Below are 17352 nucleotides of genomic sequence, written 5' to 3'. Positions count from 1 at the left end.
CCACTTCGCTTCCTGTCTAAAATATTGTCCTATCCACTTAATAAAGGCCAAAAAAATCTTTTAAAAAATTTGTATTAGCAAATGCAGTTTAATTTTAAATCATAACGTATTACAATAAAATACATTTATAACACAGTGGAGTTCAATGCTGAATCCACTAGTCAAGCAGAATCTGCCATTGCCTTCATTTGCACACTGATGTCTCTGTCCGCCGGGTGGCAGTACGTACATTTAAAAAAAACATATCATATTTTAGTAAGTATATAGCTTAGTTACATTAAATTAGAAATTACAGTCTCTAAACCATCCTCATAATTCTCCCTCTCTTCTCAGGTGGGATGGTGGGCCAAATCAAAGGTTACCATGGGCCAACTTTGGCCTGCAGCCCCTAGTTTGGGCATCTCTGCTATAAAGGAATTTAACTAACAGCAGGCATCTCATCTGGCAACAGTATATGCCCAAGCAGGAGTCAAACCACTTACTTTTAGGCTCTCTGTAGAGACGTGGTGGAGGTCTGTAAATCCTGCGTTCTCTCTCCTCTTCTTCCAGATGCTTCCTTTCTTCCCTTTCTGAGGGGACAATACATTGTGGAAAAACACAAACTTTACTATTAATGCTGTGGATATGTGCAAAGACAGATTACAGCATTTAACTTCCAGATAGTCAGGAGCCTAAAAAAAGGAACCAATGTTTGATACTGTACAAAATGATGACAGTGTTTTTTTTCATAAATACTGCAGACATAAAAGTAAAATTAGCAAAAGTACTTACTAAAGTACCATAAAAAAAATAAAAATAAAAAAAAACTGGAAATGGCAACAATTAATGTTACTCTGATTAGGGTCTGGTGAATAGCAATCAAAATCGATGCTGAACGTATAAGGGAAATTAAATTTGTTAAATTAAATGTGTTCATTAAATTAAATGTGTTTTTATTATTTTTATCTCTATTACATTATGTTGGTGTTTTTAGTTTAATTTGTACATATACATTTTTAAGATCATACATTAAGATCTACATAACCATGTCTATTTTAGTCCTTCTTAACTATGCTTGATTGATTGTATAGTTTTGTGTTGTTTTTAGGTTGTCCAGGGACAACAGATGAAAACTAGACTTCTGGCTAATTCTGGTGCATTTGCAGAAATGCTAATTAATGTACACCCCCCTGCCAAAAATAAATAAATAAATAAAAAGCATGACATTAACAATGACCTTAAAATAAGGGGATTATTTTGATACATGTTGAGCTTTAAAACTATATCAGCTGTTCTTAAAACTTAAAGTGGAAAAATCTACACATAAACTGAAACACACATTATATATATATATATATATATATATATATATATATATATATATATATATATATATATATATATATATATATATATATATATATATAGTTGACGTCAGAATTATTAGCCTCCCTTTGAATTTTTTTTTCTTTTTTAAATATTTCCCAAATGATGTTTATCAGAGCAAAGAAATTTTCACAGTATGTCTGATAATAATTTTTCTTCTGGAGAAAGTCTAATTTGGTTTATTTCGGCTAGAATAAAAGCAGTTTTTAATTTTTTAAAAACCATTTTAGGGACAAAACTATTAGCCCCTTTAAGCTATTTTTTTCGATAGTCTACAGAACAAACCAGCGTTATACAATAATCAATTAATCTCAGGAAAGTTCTGCACAGTGGCCAGAGGGATTTTGAGACATTCTTCTTGCAGAATAGTGGCCAGGTCACTGCATGATGCGGGTGGAGGAAAACATTTCCTGACTCACTCCTCCAAAACACCCGAAAGTGGCTCAATAATATCTGGTGACGGTTCAGGTCATGGAAGATGTTCAACTTCTTTTTCTTGTTCATCAAACTACTTTGTCACCAATCTTTCTGTGTGTATTGGTGTAAGTCATCACAAATCCACCTCCATGCTTCACTCTGGGCATGCAAAAGTCTGGCTGGTACGCTTCTTTCGGGCTTCTACACAAAGACATTGAAGGTGGACTCATCAAAGAACAAAACATGTTTCACATTGGTCACAACCCAAGATTATTGCTACTGGCACCACTGAAACTTTTGCCTATGGCATGAATGAGCAAAGGTTTGTCTATGGTAGCCTGGCCATGTATATTGAGCCTGTGGAGCTCCTGAAAATTATTTTTTTTTTGAAACAGGAGAGTTGAGATGCACATTTGATTCTGCAGTAAGTTGGGTAGCTGTGTTTTATGTTTTGCACCTGGACAGCTCCCTCTTGCACCCTCAGTTACTCCTGTTGGATGTGGTTTGTCCTTCTTGTTGTATTGTAGTAGCAGTACTGCATTATAGTAGTAGTATCACTTTAGTTACATAAAATAGTTACTAGTAGTTGTGGTCCTCTAAATTTGTTGTTGTTTAGTGGCTAAGACCATATTATGTTCCGTACAATAACACTTTTAAATATTAACTGTAAAGAATACAGCATATAAAAACACTGTACCTTTTTCCTCTTGTTCTTTTCTCTGTCTTTCCCTCTCCTCTTCTACTTTCTTTTCTGTTAACAAAATAAAGGGCAGCAGTGTAAGAGAGAGTTTATAGTCAGTCACACATTAAGCAGGCACAGCAGCAGTCAAAAGTCTTAGACAACAATACATGAATCTTAACGGCATTTAATAAATTCCAATGAATCAAGTAAATTTGTACTGCAAGATGGAAGCGATGCCAACACCTCTCATGATGTGTAATTGTATATTTTTCTTTTCAAAACAGAGTAAAAAAGAAGGATGTACCGTGTCCATATTCATATTCTTCATACCAACTGTTTTCAAATGGAGGCACAGTGGGTTCCTCTGGGACAATAGAAAAGTATGAAATGTTAAAATTGCTACCAGACAGATGGTACAAATGAGCAAATCATGAACCAGTTTGACATTTCAGTGTTCTTCATGTATGGACAAACATTGACAAAGACTGTGCCTTTGAATTAACATTAATTTGTTGTTGATGACCACAAGCTCATGCAAGAATTTATCCATGTATGCTAGTGGGAATTCCCCAGCCATTGGAATGATTTCAAACCGTGCTCGACTTGAAGTCTGATATTGAAAAATGGCCATTATTCTTTAAAAACACATTTGGATTTTAGTTCTTCGTATGCACCTGTGTATCCTACATGGAATTCTGGTTGTTGAATTGCATGACAAAAGCATGTCATATGCACAATTTCAATAATTGTGAATCTACAGTACTTTATCATTCTCTTTTCTGTTTTACTTGTTTGTTGTGCTTGATTGTGCTCTTGACCATAATTGTGTTGGTTTAAAAAGTGGTAGTAAAGTGTTCACTTTTGAACAAGATTTAATGTGATGTAAAATACGTCTCTAATACGTGCCTATAGTGAGCATGTGAAGCTTCAGTTCAAAATAACCCACAAATAATTTTTTGAAAGTCCCCCTTTTAGGCTTTGACACAAATAGTGCTATTTTGATGACCATTGCTGACATGCCAAGGGAGAATATCCATCAAAATGTTTTTATGAAATGTGTTTATAAAAAATAGAATTTTTACTATTAGAGGCTGGCTATATTCTTACACTGTTATCACATCACTATTTAAACATATCTAGTGGGGTGATTCAAAGTACAACTAAAAAGATGCACCCTTGTTGGCTATTTTGATGTAGATCAGGGGTGCTCAACCCTGCTGTTTCGCAATATGCATTGTTCAGTGTTCTTGTGTCCTCATGTTCTCGAGTAACGTCATTATCAACCGCCAAAGTTCCGTTCCAAAACTCAAGATCGCAAGAACGGAGGGTGCGTGAAAGTTCCCGGATGCGTTCTTAGTTTCGAGGATGCACTGATACAGATTTGAGCACCTAACTCGCTCAGAAGTCATTATGGCTGAATAAACCCTACTGAAAAAATCAGCCTTGGCTGGTTTTTGCTGGTCAACCAGGCTGGTTTTAGAGAGGTTTTGGCGACTTCCAGGCTGGATTCCAGCCATTTTCAGCCTGGTCTTAGCTGGACAGGCTGGAAGATGACCAGCTAAGCCTGACCAGCTAAGACCAGGCTGGAAATGGCTGGAAACCAGCCTGGAAGTGGCCAAAACCCCTATAAAACCAGGCTGGTCAACAAGCTAAAACCAGCCAACCAGCTTAGGCTGGTTTAAGCTGTTTATTTCAGTAGGGAAGGAGGTGGAAAGCACAGCATTTTATATAGATTTATTATTACAGTTCAGAGATAAAACTTAAAAAATACTAAAATGCAAGACCCTGTTCACATGTATTTAACATTGTTTTCTTGTGATCAGATCAGTGAAAATGCTGAACACTAGTTGTAAACAGGTCCTCAATTATCTCGTCTCTACATGTTTTACAAACAATTAATAAATACAGTTGAAGTCAAAATTATTAGCCCCCTGAATTATTACTTCCCCGTTTATTTTTCCCCCAATTTCTATTAACGGAGAGAAGATGAGAGATGACCAGCTAAGCCTGACCAGCTGAGACCAGGCTGGAAATGGCTGGAAACCAGCCTGGAAATGGCCAAAACCCCTATAAAACCAGGCTGGTCAACCAGCTAAAACCAGCCAACCAGCTTAGGCTGGTTTAAGCTGTTTTTTCAGTAGGGAAGGAGGTGGGAAGCACAGCATTTTATATAGATTTAATATTACAGTTCAGAGATAAAACTTATTAATCTCAGGAGTTACCCTAAATGAGATGGTGAAAGTAACCATAAAAATCTTAATAAAGGCATAAAAACATTAAGGGTGTTTATTTGTTGAAATATGTATTAAATCAGGTTTATTTGTTTTGTGCAAAGTGTTTTTGTACGATTTTTATGCATGTTAAATATGTTGGGAAAAATATTAAAGGGAAAAAACAATAAATTGTATGAATGCTGTAATGTTTAAATAATTTTCCGTTAAAAGCACTTAAAGGTCACGTGACCATCAGGAAGAATGCAGCATTTCATTTGTCACAGGACGTGTTCTGTGTTCTTGTCTCCCGAGTTTGTTCTTCCAAGGTAATCTAGCAAAAACACTCTTCACAAGAACGCAAGTCCTTTCTCTGCATTCTTGGTGTTGAGAAAAAGCCCCTGTTCCTAGAGATCTAACTTCCTGCAGAGTTTAGCTCCCACCATGATTAAACACACCTGAACCAATTAATTAGGACCTGAACAGCACTTGATAATTACAGGCAGGTGTGTTTGAGAGGGGTTGCAACTGAAATCTGCAGGAAGGTACAATAAATTTCCAGGAACAGGGCTGGACACCCCTGATGTAAATTATGCATTGAGTTGCAGTTGACAGTTCAATCACCTAACCTGCTATTTGAAATTAAGTTTAAAATTGACTCGACCTAAATGTTGTCTTTTTAAGGGGGTTTAATGTCAGTAATGTGTTGACAACACTGAATGGTAACTGTATTTTAATTTTAAATGTTGTTTCAACTCTAGGTACATGAATGAACAGTACAGTATAATGTTGAATCAGCAACATGATTTCTTATTTTTTATATATACAGTTAAAGTCAGAATTATTAGCCCCCCATTTATTTATTTATTTATTTATTTATTTTTTAAAATATTTCCCAAATTTAGTTTAACAGAACAAGGAAGTTTTCACAGTATATCTGATAATATTTTTTTCTTTTGAAGAAAGTCTTATTTGTTTTATTTCGGCTAGATTAAAAGCTGTTTAAAAAAATTTTTAAAAACATTTTAAGGTCAAATTAGCCCCTTTAAGCTATATTTTTTCAATAGTCTGCAGAACAAACCATCCTGCCTGGTTAACCTACTTAACCTAGTTAAGCCTTCAAATGTCACTTTAAGCTGTATAGAAGTGTCTTAAAATATCTAATAGAATATTGTTTATTGTCATCATGGCAAAGATAAAAGAAATCAGTTTATTAGAAATGAGTTATTAAAACTATTATGTTTAGAAATGTGTTGAAAAAAATCTCTGTTAAATAGAAATTGGGGGAAAAATAAACGGGGGAGTAATAATTCAGGGGGCTAATAATTTTGACTTTAACTGTATTTATTAATTGTTTGTAAAACATGTAGAGACAATATAATTGAGGACCTGTTTACAACTAGTGTTCAGCATTTTCACTGATTTGATCACAAGAAAACAATGTTGAATACATGTGAACAAGGTCTTGCATTTTAGTATTTTTTTTCTCTCATCATAGTCACTGCATAAACTTGGCATCACATACTTATTTTTAAATGGAAAAAGAAATAGTTAAACAAATGTTCAAATTCTGACAGTAACATTGTTTGTTTCACTAAAATAGTGACGTTCTGTAGAAAACGGTGCATTCTGGGTAATTATGCATTTGAGAAAATAGCCAACGGCAGAAAACTGACTTGATAACTCAGAGTTGATGTGGAGATTCTGTGTCTGAAATCGTACTCTAAAGTAAAACAAGCGCCATTTTAACAACACAGTTTAAACGTAAACTCACTGATAAGACCAGTGGTTGATCCATTTTAACTAGCATGTAAAGCTTTGTGCCTCACAACTTATGTTAATCCAATTGTAAAATTGGAACACCACACCAAAAAAAAAAAAAAAATACAGATAAACAAGACACCTCAACCAGTGCAGTATTTGTAATTTTGCTAGTTCTTTGTCAACACACATGCTCGTACCATTCCTGTTCCACTTAAATTCCACCAGTTAAAATATTTTAACACACAGGTGTTTTTCTGAATTTGTTTTGAATTCAACAAACCTACTATTTTTTATGCCAGTGTTAAATTACAATCCAATTTTAAGTCAGTGTCGATTAATTGTAAATAATGTACAAATCAAGCATTGTACATCTGATTCAAAATGTATTACTGTTGTTTTTGTTCATTTCAACATGTGATGTGAAAATCTTTTGTTTTGATTTACCATTCATTCAACATCTTTTGAAATGGCAATTTGTGATCTGCACCAGAGAAACTTAAAGATTCATAAAATGTTTGCTAAATGTCTGTTACTGCTGGTTCATTGTCGTTTAAAAGAACCACATCAGACATTGCAGATTTTTAATTGTTAAACAAGAACAATCATAAGATGGGTGTATATAATGGTAAATGTTTTATGTGATTCACACTTCGACTCGTAGGATGCTTTAAGCCACTCCTTTGTGATTAAAAAATCTATTTTTAAAAAAACAAGTCAGACGGCAGAAACCTATTACCCCAACTGCCCATTAAATCTACTTTTTAGTCAGTTTAAACATTTAAGAGCTGTCATTAAAATAACGAAATAAGGTCTGTAATTAAAGTGAAACAGATGTGGCACAAGAACATTTCATAGACTGTTTACGGAGTAATCTTATCTTAAGGAGCCACAGGAACAGTTGATTTACAGTACCTGTAGTGGTGTATTGCCAGTCATTGTCGGTAGAGCTGATCTCTTTGCCATCAGGGAAAGGCAGGTTTTCCACCATCTCCACTGTTGAAAGACAAGAAATATTCTTAGAGTTTTACAGCATGTGACTAGCTAAACTATGAGTTATTTGTGAACAAATATATACATAAGCATATTAATTAAGAATAAGTATTACAAATATATTGTGTGTTTTAAATCACTGGACTACACCAAATAAACAGCACGACATTCTGGTGTTCATCCAAACACAGCATGGCAAATATAGACATATCACATGATCTGGACATGTTTGGATAAAAACTGAAATCTTGAAAATTGATTTGTTTGTTTGGAACATTTTATAACCAGGATGTTTTAGAATGTTATGAATCTACACAGATCTTAATGCAAAAGGATTATTAGTTGGAGACTCACATCTCGCATCCCAGTAATCATCATTGTCAGCTGGACGACCTGCGATCACAGAAGATGTTGGTGTGGGCTCATCCACCTTCCAATAGTCGTCATCTTTAAACAAGATAGATAAATATGCTGGTCATAATGAACAAAACTGATGTACACAAACATCAGTAGTGCCACTGTATGCTCACATGAGTCAGGTTGGGAATACTCATTCATGTCTGGAATGAAATCTGTCATTTTTTCTGTCGGGGGGGTTGTAGTTCTAGCCACTGTTGTCGTCTCTGCAGGAAAATCTATAAATGCCAAATAATCTTTGTGTAATTTTGTAGATTTGTACCAAATAATCAAGCATTTGTCTTTTAATGAGACTGCATTTCTAACCTTCATCCCAGTACTGGTCAGGATCAGGGTCGTAAAACTCCTCATACTCCATGGGCACCGTGGTAGTGGGGGCCACAGTGGTCGTGGCAACAGTGGTGGATTCTTCCCTGTTCTTCTTGCCTTTCTTCTTCCCGCCCTTCTCACCTTTGCCCTTTTTCTCACCCTTGGGTTTCTTGGTGGGCTTGGAAGCTTTGGGTTTCTCGCTAGGCTTGGGCTCTTTGTGTCGTTTTTCTCTTCCTTTCCTGTCAGTGTCTCTACGCATCCTCTTCACTTAAAGGTCGTGGAGAGAAGAATAAAATAAGGATCAATCCACCAGATCAGTTAAACACGCTTTGCAAATAAGGTGCTTTATTAGTTGACTAATGAAATTATTAATCATATATTTTGTTTCGACACATAACACTTTATTGTTTTTTTTAACAGTTTTGATTTGTTTATATGTTTTTATTTTTATCATTTAACAAATATTTTAGAACATCAAAAGTAATTATATAAGGTGTCTTAAAAATTATTATCCTACGGATCCTGAATTGATTATGCGAAAAGACAAATCAGCCAACACATGTAATATCATCCAAATTTTTTGCATTCTTAAATGTTGCTTTGAACAGTATAAAAACAAATTAAAGGCTATACACAAAGCTACAGATGGGAATGAAGCAGATAGAATAGCAGTGTGCTTCAGCAGTGCGTTCTGCTTTTTATGAATGATCTCGCATGTGGAGAGCAGGTGTTGTTTAGTGGCTCATTTTAGCAATCCAGTTAAATGCACTTTTGACCACCTATCCGAATCTGAACTGCTGCACCAATCTACCCCTTGAACTTTCTTCTAATTTTGCACACAATCACTCAAGTGTAGTGATTATGCCCATGATTGGGCCTCACCTTTGAGTTGAGAATCAGAATTTAAAAGCATATATATATTATTTAAATTAAATTTTACAAAATGTTATGCTATCTTTGGTCACACTTTCTTTTGATGGTCCGTTTATTGAACTTAAGTTACATTGCATCTACATGCCAACCAGGGCCGGAGCAAGCTGAACTGCCTCTCTAGGCAAAGGACTATCACACCACCCTCAACCAGTGTTGCCAGATGTAGCTGACTGATTCCAGCCCAAAAACTATCCAAAACCCGCTGAAATGCAAAGTCATTTGGAAATCACGCTTGCGACCTTTTTGCTGTGAGGCGATCGTGCTACCTACTGCGCCACCACGTCGGACCCAGTTTTTAATTTAAAAAGCATTAATTTTTTATAAATATAAAAATTTTATTTGTAGGTTTAAAGTGCAGTGTGACAAAGAAAGGTGTTTGTTTCAGACATGTGGGTGTGCATGGTTGTACATTCCCCATTCATCCAAGAGATCTCTGCTGGGTGAGCTTAATTTTGTTCACTTTTACCGATGTGAGAAAATATAATATATGCTTGAAATGGTTTTCAAACATTGATGTAGGCTATTTAATAGCTATGTAACCTTAACATTACTTTAAAAAGTGGCCTTTGTATAATCAAAATCTAATATCTACTACTACTACAATAATATCAATTAATAATAAAATACTTATAACAAAAAATGGGTTGTATTGCCATATTGGACAATTTATTTATTTTTATTGTCCTGTTGGCCAAACCGACTGCTGCATGAAATGTTGCAACAAAACAAAAATATTTTTCTTTTTCTTTACAATTTTTATTTTATTCTATTCTACTTTTTTTTTATAACTAACTGTTCCTTTGCACTGCTGTACATTTTTTGTCATGACTGGGCATAAAGAACCATTGATTTGTGACGAGTGCTGTTGATTGAGTTAGTGTCAACTAGTGTTTTTTTTTTGTTTTGTTTTTTTGGTATAACATACTTCAACCAGATGGTAGAGATAGCCCAATCAGGTTTAGTTAAATTAGGTATTCTTCTCAATGAAAAATAGTCAGTAAAATATGGTCAACCATTTGGTCAAGCAGGCAGTTAAAGGGTTAATAGACAAGGCAGTTCCTTGGTGGGTATGTAAGACTTTTTCACATACACAAATTTTTCAGATCGGCTGTCATTTATAAAGCAATAGTTGTACATTTAAATGTAAAGCCTCTTATTTAAAATATAAGATATACTTATTTTATCTTATTTGAAATAACAGAGAAAATGCAGATGAACAGATATTTTCTTTAATTTATATTCCTCTTTACATTAATGATCAGTTTAGGGATTTCTATACCTCTTGGAATACTTCAGAAAGTTTTACTGAATAATTGGACCTCTTTTAATAGTCTTGACATTCTTGTAATGAATCTTAGCTTGGCCTCTTAACTGGTTGAACTGTTTACTTTAGATGAAGTTAAGACTTAATTGAATCTGCTGTAGAATAGAAAAATGCACAGATCCAGATGGGGTTCATGCATATTTCTATAAGACATTTTCAGATAAACTCTCTATTCTTCTATGAAATATATCGCCATACCAACCTGCAGCCCAAGACCGGTTACTTACTGAAGCTAAGCAGGGTTGAGCCTGGTCAGTACCTGCATGGGAGACCACAAGGAAAAACTAGGTTGCTGTCGAAAGTGGTGTTAGTGAGGCCAGCAGGGGGCGCTCAACCTGTGATGCCCCAGTAAAATAAAGGGAACGGATGAGACGTTAAACCGTGGTCCTGACATTCCATGGTCATTAAAAATCCCATGGCACTTCTCGTAAAGAGTAGGGGTGTATCCCCGGTGCCCTGGCCAAATTCCCTCCATCAGCCCAATTCCCTCATGGCCTAATAATCATCCTCATCCACCGAATTGACTATATCACTGTCTCTCTACTCCACTTATAGCTGGTGTGATGTGAGTGCACTGGCGTTTTTGTCCTGTGGCTGCTGTCGCATCATCCAAGTGGATGCTGCACACTGGTGGTGGTGGGGAGAGACCCCCCTCGGGATTGTGAAGCACTTTGTGTGTATGGACATACACGATAAATGCGCTATATAAATACACTCATTGAGATGCAGTAAATATGGGACTGCATTATGTTCTGAAACAGCTAGACAGACCAGGGACCTATGTGAGGATCTTGTTTGTTGACTTCAGCTTGGCGTTTAACACTATCATCCCAAAACTTCTCCTGCCCAAATTAACTCAGCTCTCTGTACCCACCTCTGTCTGTCATTGGATCAACAGCTTCCTAACGGACAGGCAGCAGCTGGTGAAGCTGGGAAAATTCTCATCCAGTATCCGCACAATCACCTCTGGCGCCCCCCAGGGGTGTGTCCTCTCCCCACTGCTCTTCTCCCTGTACACGAATGACTGCACTTAAAAAGACTCCTCTGTCAAGCTCTTGAAGTTTGCAGACTACACCACACTTATCGGTCTCATTCAGGACGGTGATGAGTCTGCTTACAGACAGGAGGGTAAGGAGTTGGCTGTCTGGTGCAGTCACAACAACCTGGAGCTCAACATGCTCAAAACAGTGGAGATGATAGTGGACTTCAAGAGAAACCTCCCTGCTCTTCCCCCACTGAGCATCATGGACAGCATTGTGGGAGCAGTGGAGTCATTCAGGTTCTTGGGCACCACCATCTGTCAGGACCTGAAGTGGGACACTCACATTGACTCCGTTGTCAAAAAAGCTCAACAGAGGCTGTACTTTCTTCGTCAGCTGAGGAAGTTCAACCTCCCAAAGGAGCTACTGAAACAGTTCTACACCTCCATCATTGAACCAGTCATCTGCACATCAATAACTGTCTGGTTCAGCTCAGCTACTAAATACGACCTCCAAAGACTACGTCGAATAGTTTGGTCTGCTGAGCGAATAACTGGTACAACCCTTCCTACTCTTCAAGAACTGTACTTATCCAGAGCGAGCAAAAGGGCTGCCAAAATCACTCTGGACCCCTCACACCCAGCACACTGCCTCTTTGAACTTTTACCTTCTGGTCGACACTACAGAGCACTGCGCATCAGAACAGCCCGACACAGAAACAGTTTTTTCCCTCATGCAATCCATATCATGAACACTTGATGATAATAATTGTGGAACAAACATCACTACTTGCTATACACTTTTATACACATATACACTTATTTAACAACACACTTTACATGCCAATTTGCACATAACAGCTGCACATATAACGTTGTATATTGTAATATACCTGTACATACACTTGTCAATTTGTAAATTTGCATTCACTACTTACTTGTATTTTTTTAAATATATTTATTATCTGTTTTTTGTCCTGTCTCTGTAATTATGTTGCACTGTAGAAGCTTTGTCACGAAAACGAATTCCTCGTATGTGTGAACATACCTGGCAATAAAGCTCTTTCTGATTTTGAAGGATAAGCATTTTATTAAGCTTTGTTAGTAAGTACGTAGTAAATATAGACATGAAGGCTTTTGCTTTAGAGAGTTAACTGCTATATTATGTGCACAAAGTATAGAGAAATATTACCGGATGCAAGCGCATCCTCTGATTGGGTGGGGGTGATGGAGAGTGACAAGATGTATAAGCTGTGTGTACGTGCTCTGAAACATCTGCCTTAAAAGGTGAACTGTTAAGAGAAGATACACAGATACCAGGAAGAGGAATATCTGGTTGCTGAATGGTCAAACTGTCAAGACAACACCATATAAGTCAAATAAGTTTAGAGAGTGTGTGAGAGACAGAATAAAAGCATGAAGGACAGTATCATGGGCAGAGGCTGATACAGTAGTACATCTCTCCTGCACAGAAATTGTACTCTCTAACTTCTTGCATTCAAAATAAAACTTGTTAATTTTCAATTCAGATCTCCGTCAATTTTTGAACATGCAATGGACCATTTGAGTCCTACAATTGGTGACCCCGACGTGATTGACTGGATACTGTCAAACAGATGGACGTTTATTTCTGATGCCAAATCCAGAGGCGCCTCTCTAAAAGAAAGGTAAGCAGAAACCTTTTTTTAAAATTCTGCTATTGAATATTCTAAATAAGTGGATTTTGGCATCGGTAAATACATTGTTAATTTCTTTGATACATTTGATGCATGCAGGAAATTACAGACTACATATAAAAAAAATAAATAAAAAAGAGAAGAATGAATTGTGATAAGTTGTGATAGAGAAAGTTAGGGTGAATCATTAGGATTTAAAGAGAAGTCCTGTTCCCTAAATAGGCAAATAAATTGGAAATTGTTTGTCTTGACGAAGTCACTCATATTTCCAATTATCAGGGTAAATACATTGGTATTTAAAATACATCTGTATTTAAAGTCCTTTCCCTGAGAAGGCAAAACCCCTGAAGATCCCTCTTATTCTGATGAGAATTTGACATTTTCAGGTAAATTATCAGGGTAAATACATCAGTATTTAACAGGGTAAAAGTACATCTGTACTTAAAAGTACATCGTTACTTAAGAATACATCGGTATTTAGAAGTCCTTTTTCCCTGAGAGAGGCAGACCCTTGAAGATCCCTCTTATCCTGACGAGGATCTGACATCTTCAAGTAAATTTCTCAAGGATAGCAGGTTTAGTGAATTGAGAAATAGTGAGAGTGTAGGAATATGGATAAAAAATAAATAAATAAAAAGGGATAAAAAAAAAATAATAATAAAAATAAAAAAAAATTAAATAAATAAATAAAAAAAATAAAAAAGTGGAACGAGAATTTGATAGAGAATGTGAGGAATATGGTTGTCCTCCATTAAGACAACAATGGGACCAAATGACAGATATTTTAATGGCACAAACTGATCCTAAAGATAGGAAAAAATTGACAAAAGAACTAGGTGAATGTTAACGTGAAATTATTGAACATTATAGCACTGATTGTATGGACAAAAAGGGGGTCTCTGTTTCAGAAAGTGGGAATAAAAGAGAAAAGAGCACAGGAAGCTGTTTTAAGACACAGAAAAGAGGAAGTAGGGCTGTTGCACAAGCGAGCCCATGCAAAGAAAGGAAAACAGTTAGATAAAATTTTTAGAAGATGGTCTAGAGTCACACTTGCAGCAACTGTGTTAAAACCAAAGAAAAGGGAAGTGAACAGTAAGAATGCTGAAACCAAACTGAGTAAAAACCAGGAAGCTGAGGCTGAGGCAAAGACTCATTCTATGCCGACACCCACTGCCCAAACTGTGCAGAAGCTGTACCCAGATCTCCCGCGCCATACTGTCATGGATTGGCCAGGCTCTTCCACCAGTATCACACAATGAGCATCTTCACCTGAGTTCTAATCACACACAGCTGCACCCAATCACTCTAGCACACTATAAAAGCACACACCTCACTTCACTCATTGTCCGGTCTCGTTCCTACAAAGTGGACTCTGAGTGAAACACCTCCTGGTTATCACTCCCCTTTGATCTCAGCATTTGTACTTACCATTACTCTGTTTCCTTCCAGTCTGTCCAGTGTTCCCGTTGTCCTGTCAGCGTTGTGTGTATCGTCAGTCTGTCTTCCCCGCAAGCCCTCTGGTGTGTGCATTCGGTCATCCTCAGTGTCTGTCATTCCACCTGCCACAAAGGATCATCAGTTCCACCGAACTCCATTCACTTCTTATATATTAGCCGTTTATGCTCAACTGTTGGTATAAACATTGTTTATACTTACTCACCTTGTTTGTCCATCTGCTTCCATAACAGAAGACCGGACCTCAACTATCAACAGCATGAGCACTCACGATCCCCTTCAGGAGTTTGTGGACTCATTGAAGAGAGTGCTACTACCATCTGCTCCACTTCCCGAAGCACCACCAGCACCGAGCACTTCTTCACCGTCCACCCACTCATCCAGTCCCATGGCTCGACCAGCACCCTACTCTGGCAGGGCGGAGGAGTGCAATGGATTTCTCTTACAGTGTTCTCTGGTATTCACTATGCAACCCGAGTTATATCCCACAGATCGGTCCAAAATCGCATTCATCATCTCCCTTCTCTCTGGGTCGGCTCTTCGGTGGGCTGAAACCATCTGGCAACAGTCTGGGCCGGTAACAAATTCCATTCAGTCATTCACCAAGTATTTCAAGGAGGTTTTTGGTCACGCGGATGCTGAAGTAGCAGCCGGAGAACAGTTATACCATCTCAAACAGGGAGCCATGTCCACTCAGGATTATGCTCTCCGATTCCGCACTCTGGCTGCTGCTAGCGGATGGAATGAGCGATCTCTCCTCACAACCTACCGGCTCGGACTGGAGCCCAGCCTCCGGTTACAGCTGGCCGCCCTCGACGACACGATGGGGTTGGAGAAGTTCATCCAACACTCTCTGCGCTGTTATGATCGTCTGAGGGTCTACCAGCATGATCCTTCACCGGTATCACAAGCACTCCTCCGTTCGCCAGAGCCAGCCGTCCCTCCAGAACCAGAACCAATGATCGTAGAATCTGGTAGACTCACGATCACTGAGCGACAGAGGAGGCTGACCCGGGGTCTGTGCATGTACTGTGGTGCCGAAGGACATGTCAGGCTGGACTGTCCCATTCGTCCAGTACGCTCTGTGGTGGGTGTGTTCAGTTCTCCCATTGAAAAGATGCATCCTCTCACCACCAATGTCCAGTTAACTACCCCTTCTGTTTCGGTTTCAGTCACGGCCCTCATTGACTCCGGGTCAGCTGGAAATTTCATCTCGTACACCCTCTGTCGCCAACTCCAGCTTAACACCGAAGCCTCGACGCACGTCTACCAGATTCAACCCATAACCAACGATATCCATTCTCAGGCACGTATCCATCGTAAATGTAAATCCATCAATCTCCAAGTAGGACTGCTCCACAAAGAGGAGATTCAATTTCTGGTTCTGGAGGGTGCATCAATGGATATCATCTTAGGGCGCCCGTGGCTGGTGAAGCACGATCACATTCTCTCTTGGGGCACAGGAGAAATAAAGAGATGGGGTGAAGAATGCAGATCCAGCTGTTTTCCCGACCTACCCTTACAAGTTCAGAGACCCTTTACCGTCTACGTCACGTCTGTCGAAAGTCCAGTCGAGAAATGCTCCATCCAGATCACGAAGATCTACTCCTCATACGAGGACGTATTTTGCCCCAAGAGAGCTTCCCAGCTACCTCCACATCGGCCATGGGACTGCGCCATAGACCTGCTTCCAGATGCTCCTCTGCCCAGAGGTAGGATCTACCCGTTGTCCCTTACGGAAACCAAGGCCATGGAGGAGTACATTCAGGAGGCTCTGAGTCAGGGGTATATCCAGCCATCAGCGTCACCCGCTGCCTCAAGTTTCTTCTTCGTGGCTAAGAAGGATGGAGGGTTACCATGTATCGACTACCGAATCCTAAATCAAGGTACCGTCAAATTCCACTATCCACTTCCTCTCGTCCCGGCGGCCCTGGAACAACTCAGATCTGCCAAAATTTTCACCAAGTTGGACCTCCGCAGCGCCTATAACCTGGTGAGAATACGTGAGGGGGACGAGTGGAAGACTGCGTTTGTGACCCCTACTGGACACTACGAATACCTGGTCATGCCCTATGGTCTGGTTAATGCCCCCTCCGTATTCCAAAATTTCATCCACGAAGTCCTCCGGGAGTTCCTCCATCTCTTCGTCATAGTCTACATAGATGATATCCTGATTTACTCCCGGAGTGAGACCGAACATCGCCACCACGTTGCGGAGGTCCTGAAAACCCTCAGGAAACACCATTTGTACCTCAAGGCTGAAAAATGCTCATTCCACTTACCATCTGTTCAGTTCTTGGGATACATCATCGATCAGAGAGGGGTTCGTATGGACGAGGGGAAGGTCACTTCCGTCATCTCCTGGCCAGAACCCAAAACCCTAAAGGAACTCCAACGATTCCTAGGATTTGCCAATTTCTATCGACGTTTCATCCAAAATTACAGTCTCATCACCACTCCGCTTACCAATCTGCTAAGAAACAAACCCAAAACACTACCCTGGCCTCCCGAAGCCGCCGCAGCCTTCCAAAACCTAAAAGAATCCTTCACTCAAGCTCCACTCCTGACTCCGATCCTGACTTGCCTTTTGTGGTCGAAGTGGATGCATCGACCACCGGAGTGGGAGCCATCCTGTCCCAGTACCACGGTACTCCCTCATTACTCCATCCATGTGCCTATTTCTCCCGGAAGCTCAGCCTGGTGGAAAGGAACTATGACATCGGAAATTGAGAACTTCTTGCCATCAAGCTTGCCCTGGAGGAGTGGTGAAACAGGGGGCCAAACATCCGTTCCAGGTGATCACAGATCATAAAAACCTTCAATACCTAAAA

General features: G+C 38.8%; 1 protein-coding gene across 2 annotated transcripts in view; it reads right to left on the bottom strand.

The window, feature by feature from the left end:
* aebp1b (AE binding protein 1b) overlaps positions 1 to 17352 on the bottom strand; it is a 59189-nt gene that overhangs the window by 26019 nt on the left and 15818 nt on the right. The window contains exons 4-10 of one of the 2 annotated variants that reach the window (XM_056463171.1): positions 8152 to 8421; positions 7959 to 8063; positions 7783 to 7875; positions 7351 to 7434; positions 2769 to 2828; positions 2480 to 2533; positions 483 to 569 (exon numbers count right to left, since the gene is read on the bottom strand). In XM_056463171.1, coding sequence (XP_056319146.1) covers positions 483 to 569; positions 2480 to 2533; positions 2769 to 2828; positions 7351 to 7434; positions 7783 to 7875; positions 7959 to 8063; positions 8152 to 8421 — 753 coding nt within the window. The remainder of the gene's footprint in view (positions 1 to 482; positions 570 to 2479; positions 2534 to 2768; positions 2829 to 7350; positions 7435 to 7782; positions 7876 to 7958; positions 8064 to 8151; positions 8422 to 17352) is intronic. The other variant, XM_056463172.1, reaches the window with a different exon arrangement.

This window comes from Danio aesculapii, chromosome 8, assembly GCF_903798145.1.
Source record: "Danio aesculapii chromosome 8, fDanAes4.1, whole genome shotgun sequence".
Classification (NCBI taxonomy): domain Eukaryota; kingdom Metazoa; phylum Chordata; class Actinopteri; order Cypriniformes; family Danionidae; genus Danio; species Danio aesculapii.
This window is presented reverse-complemented; position numbering and strand designations above follow the sequence as displayed.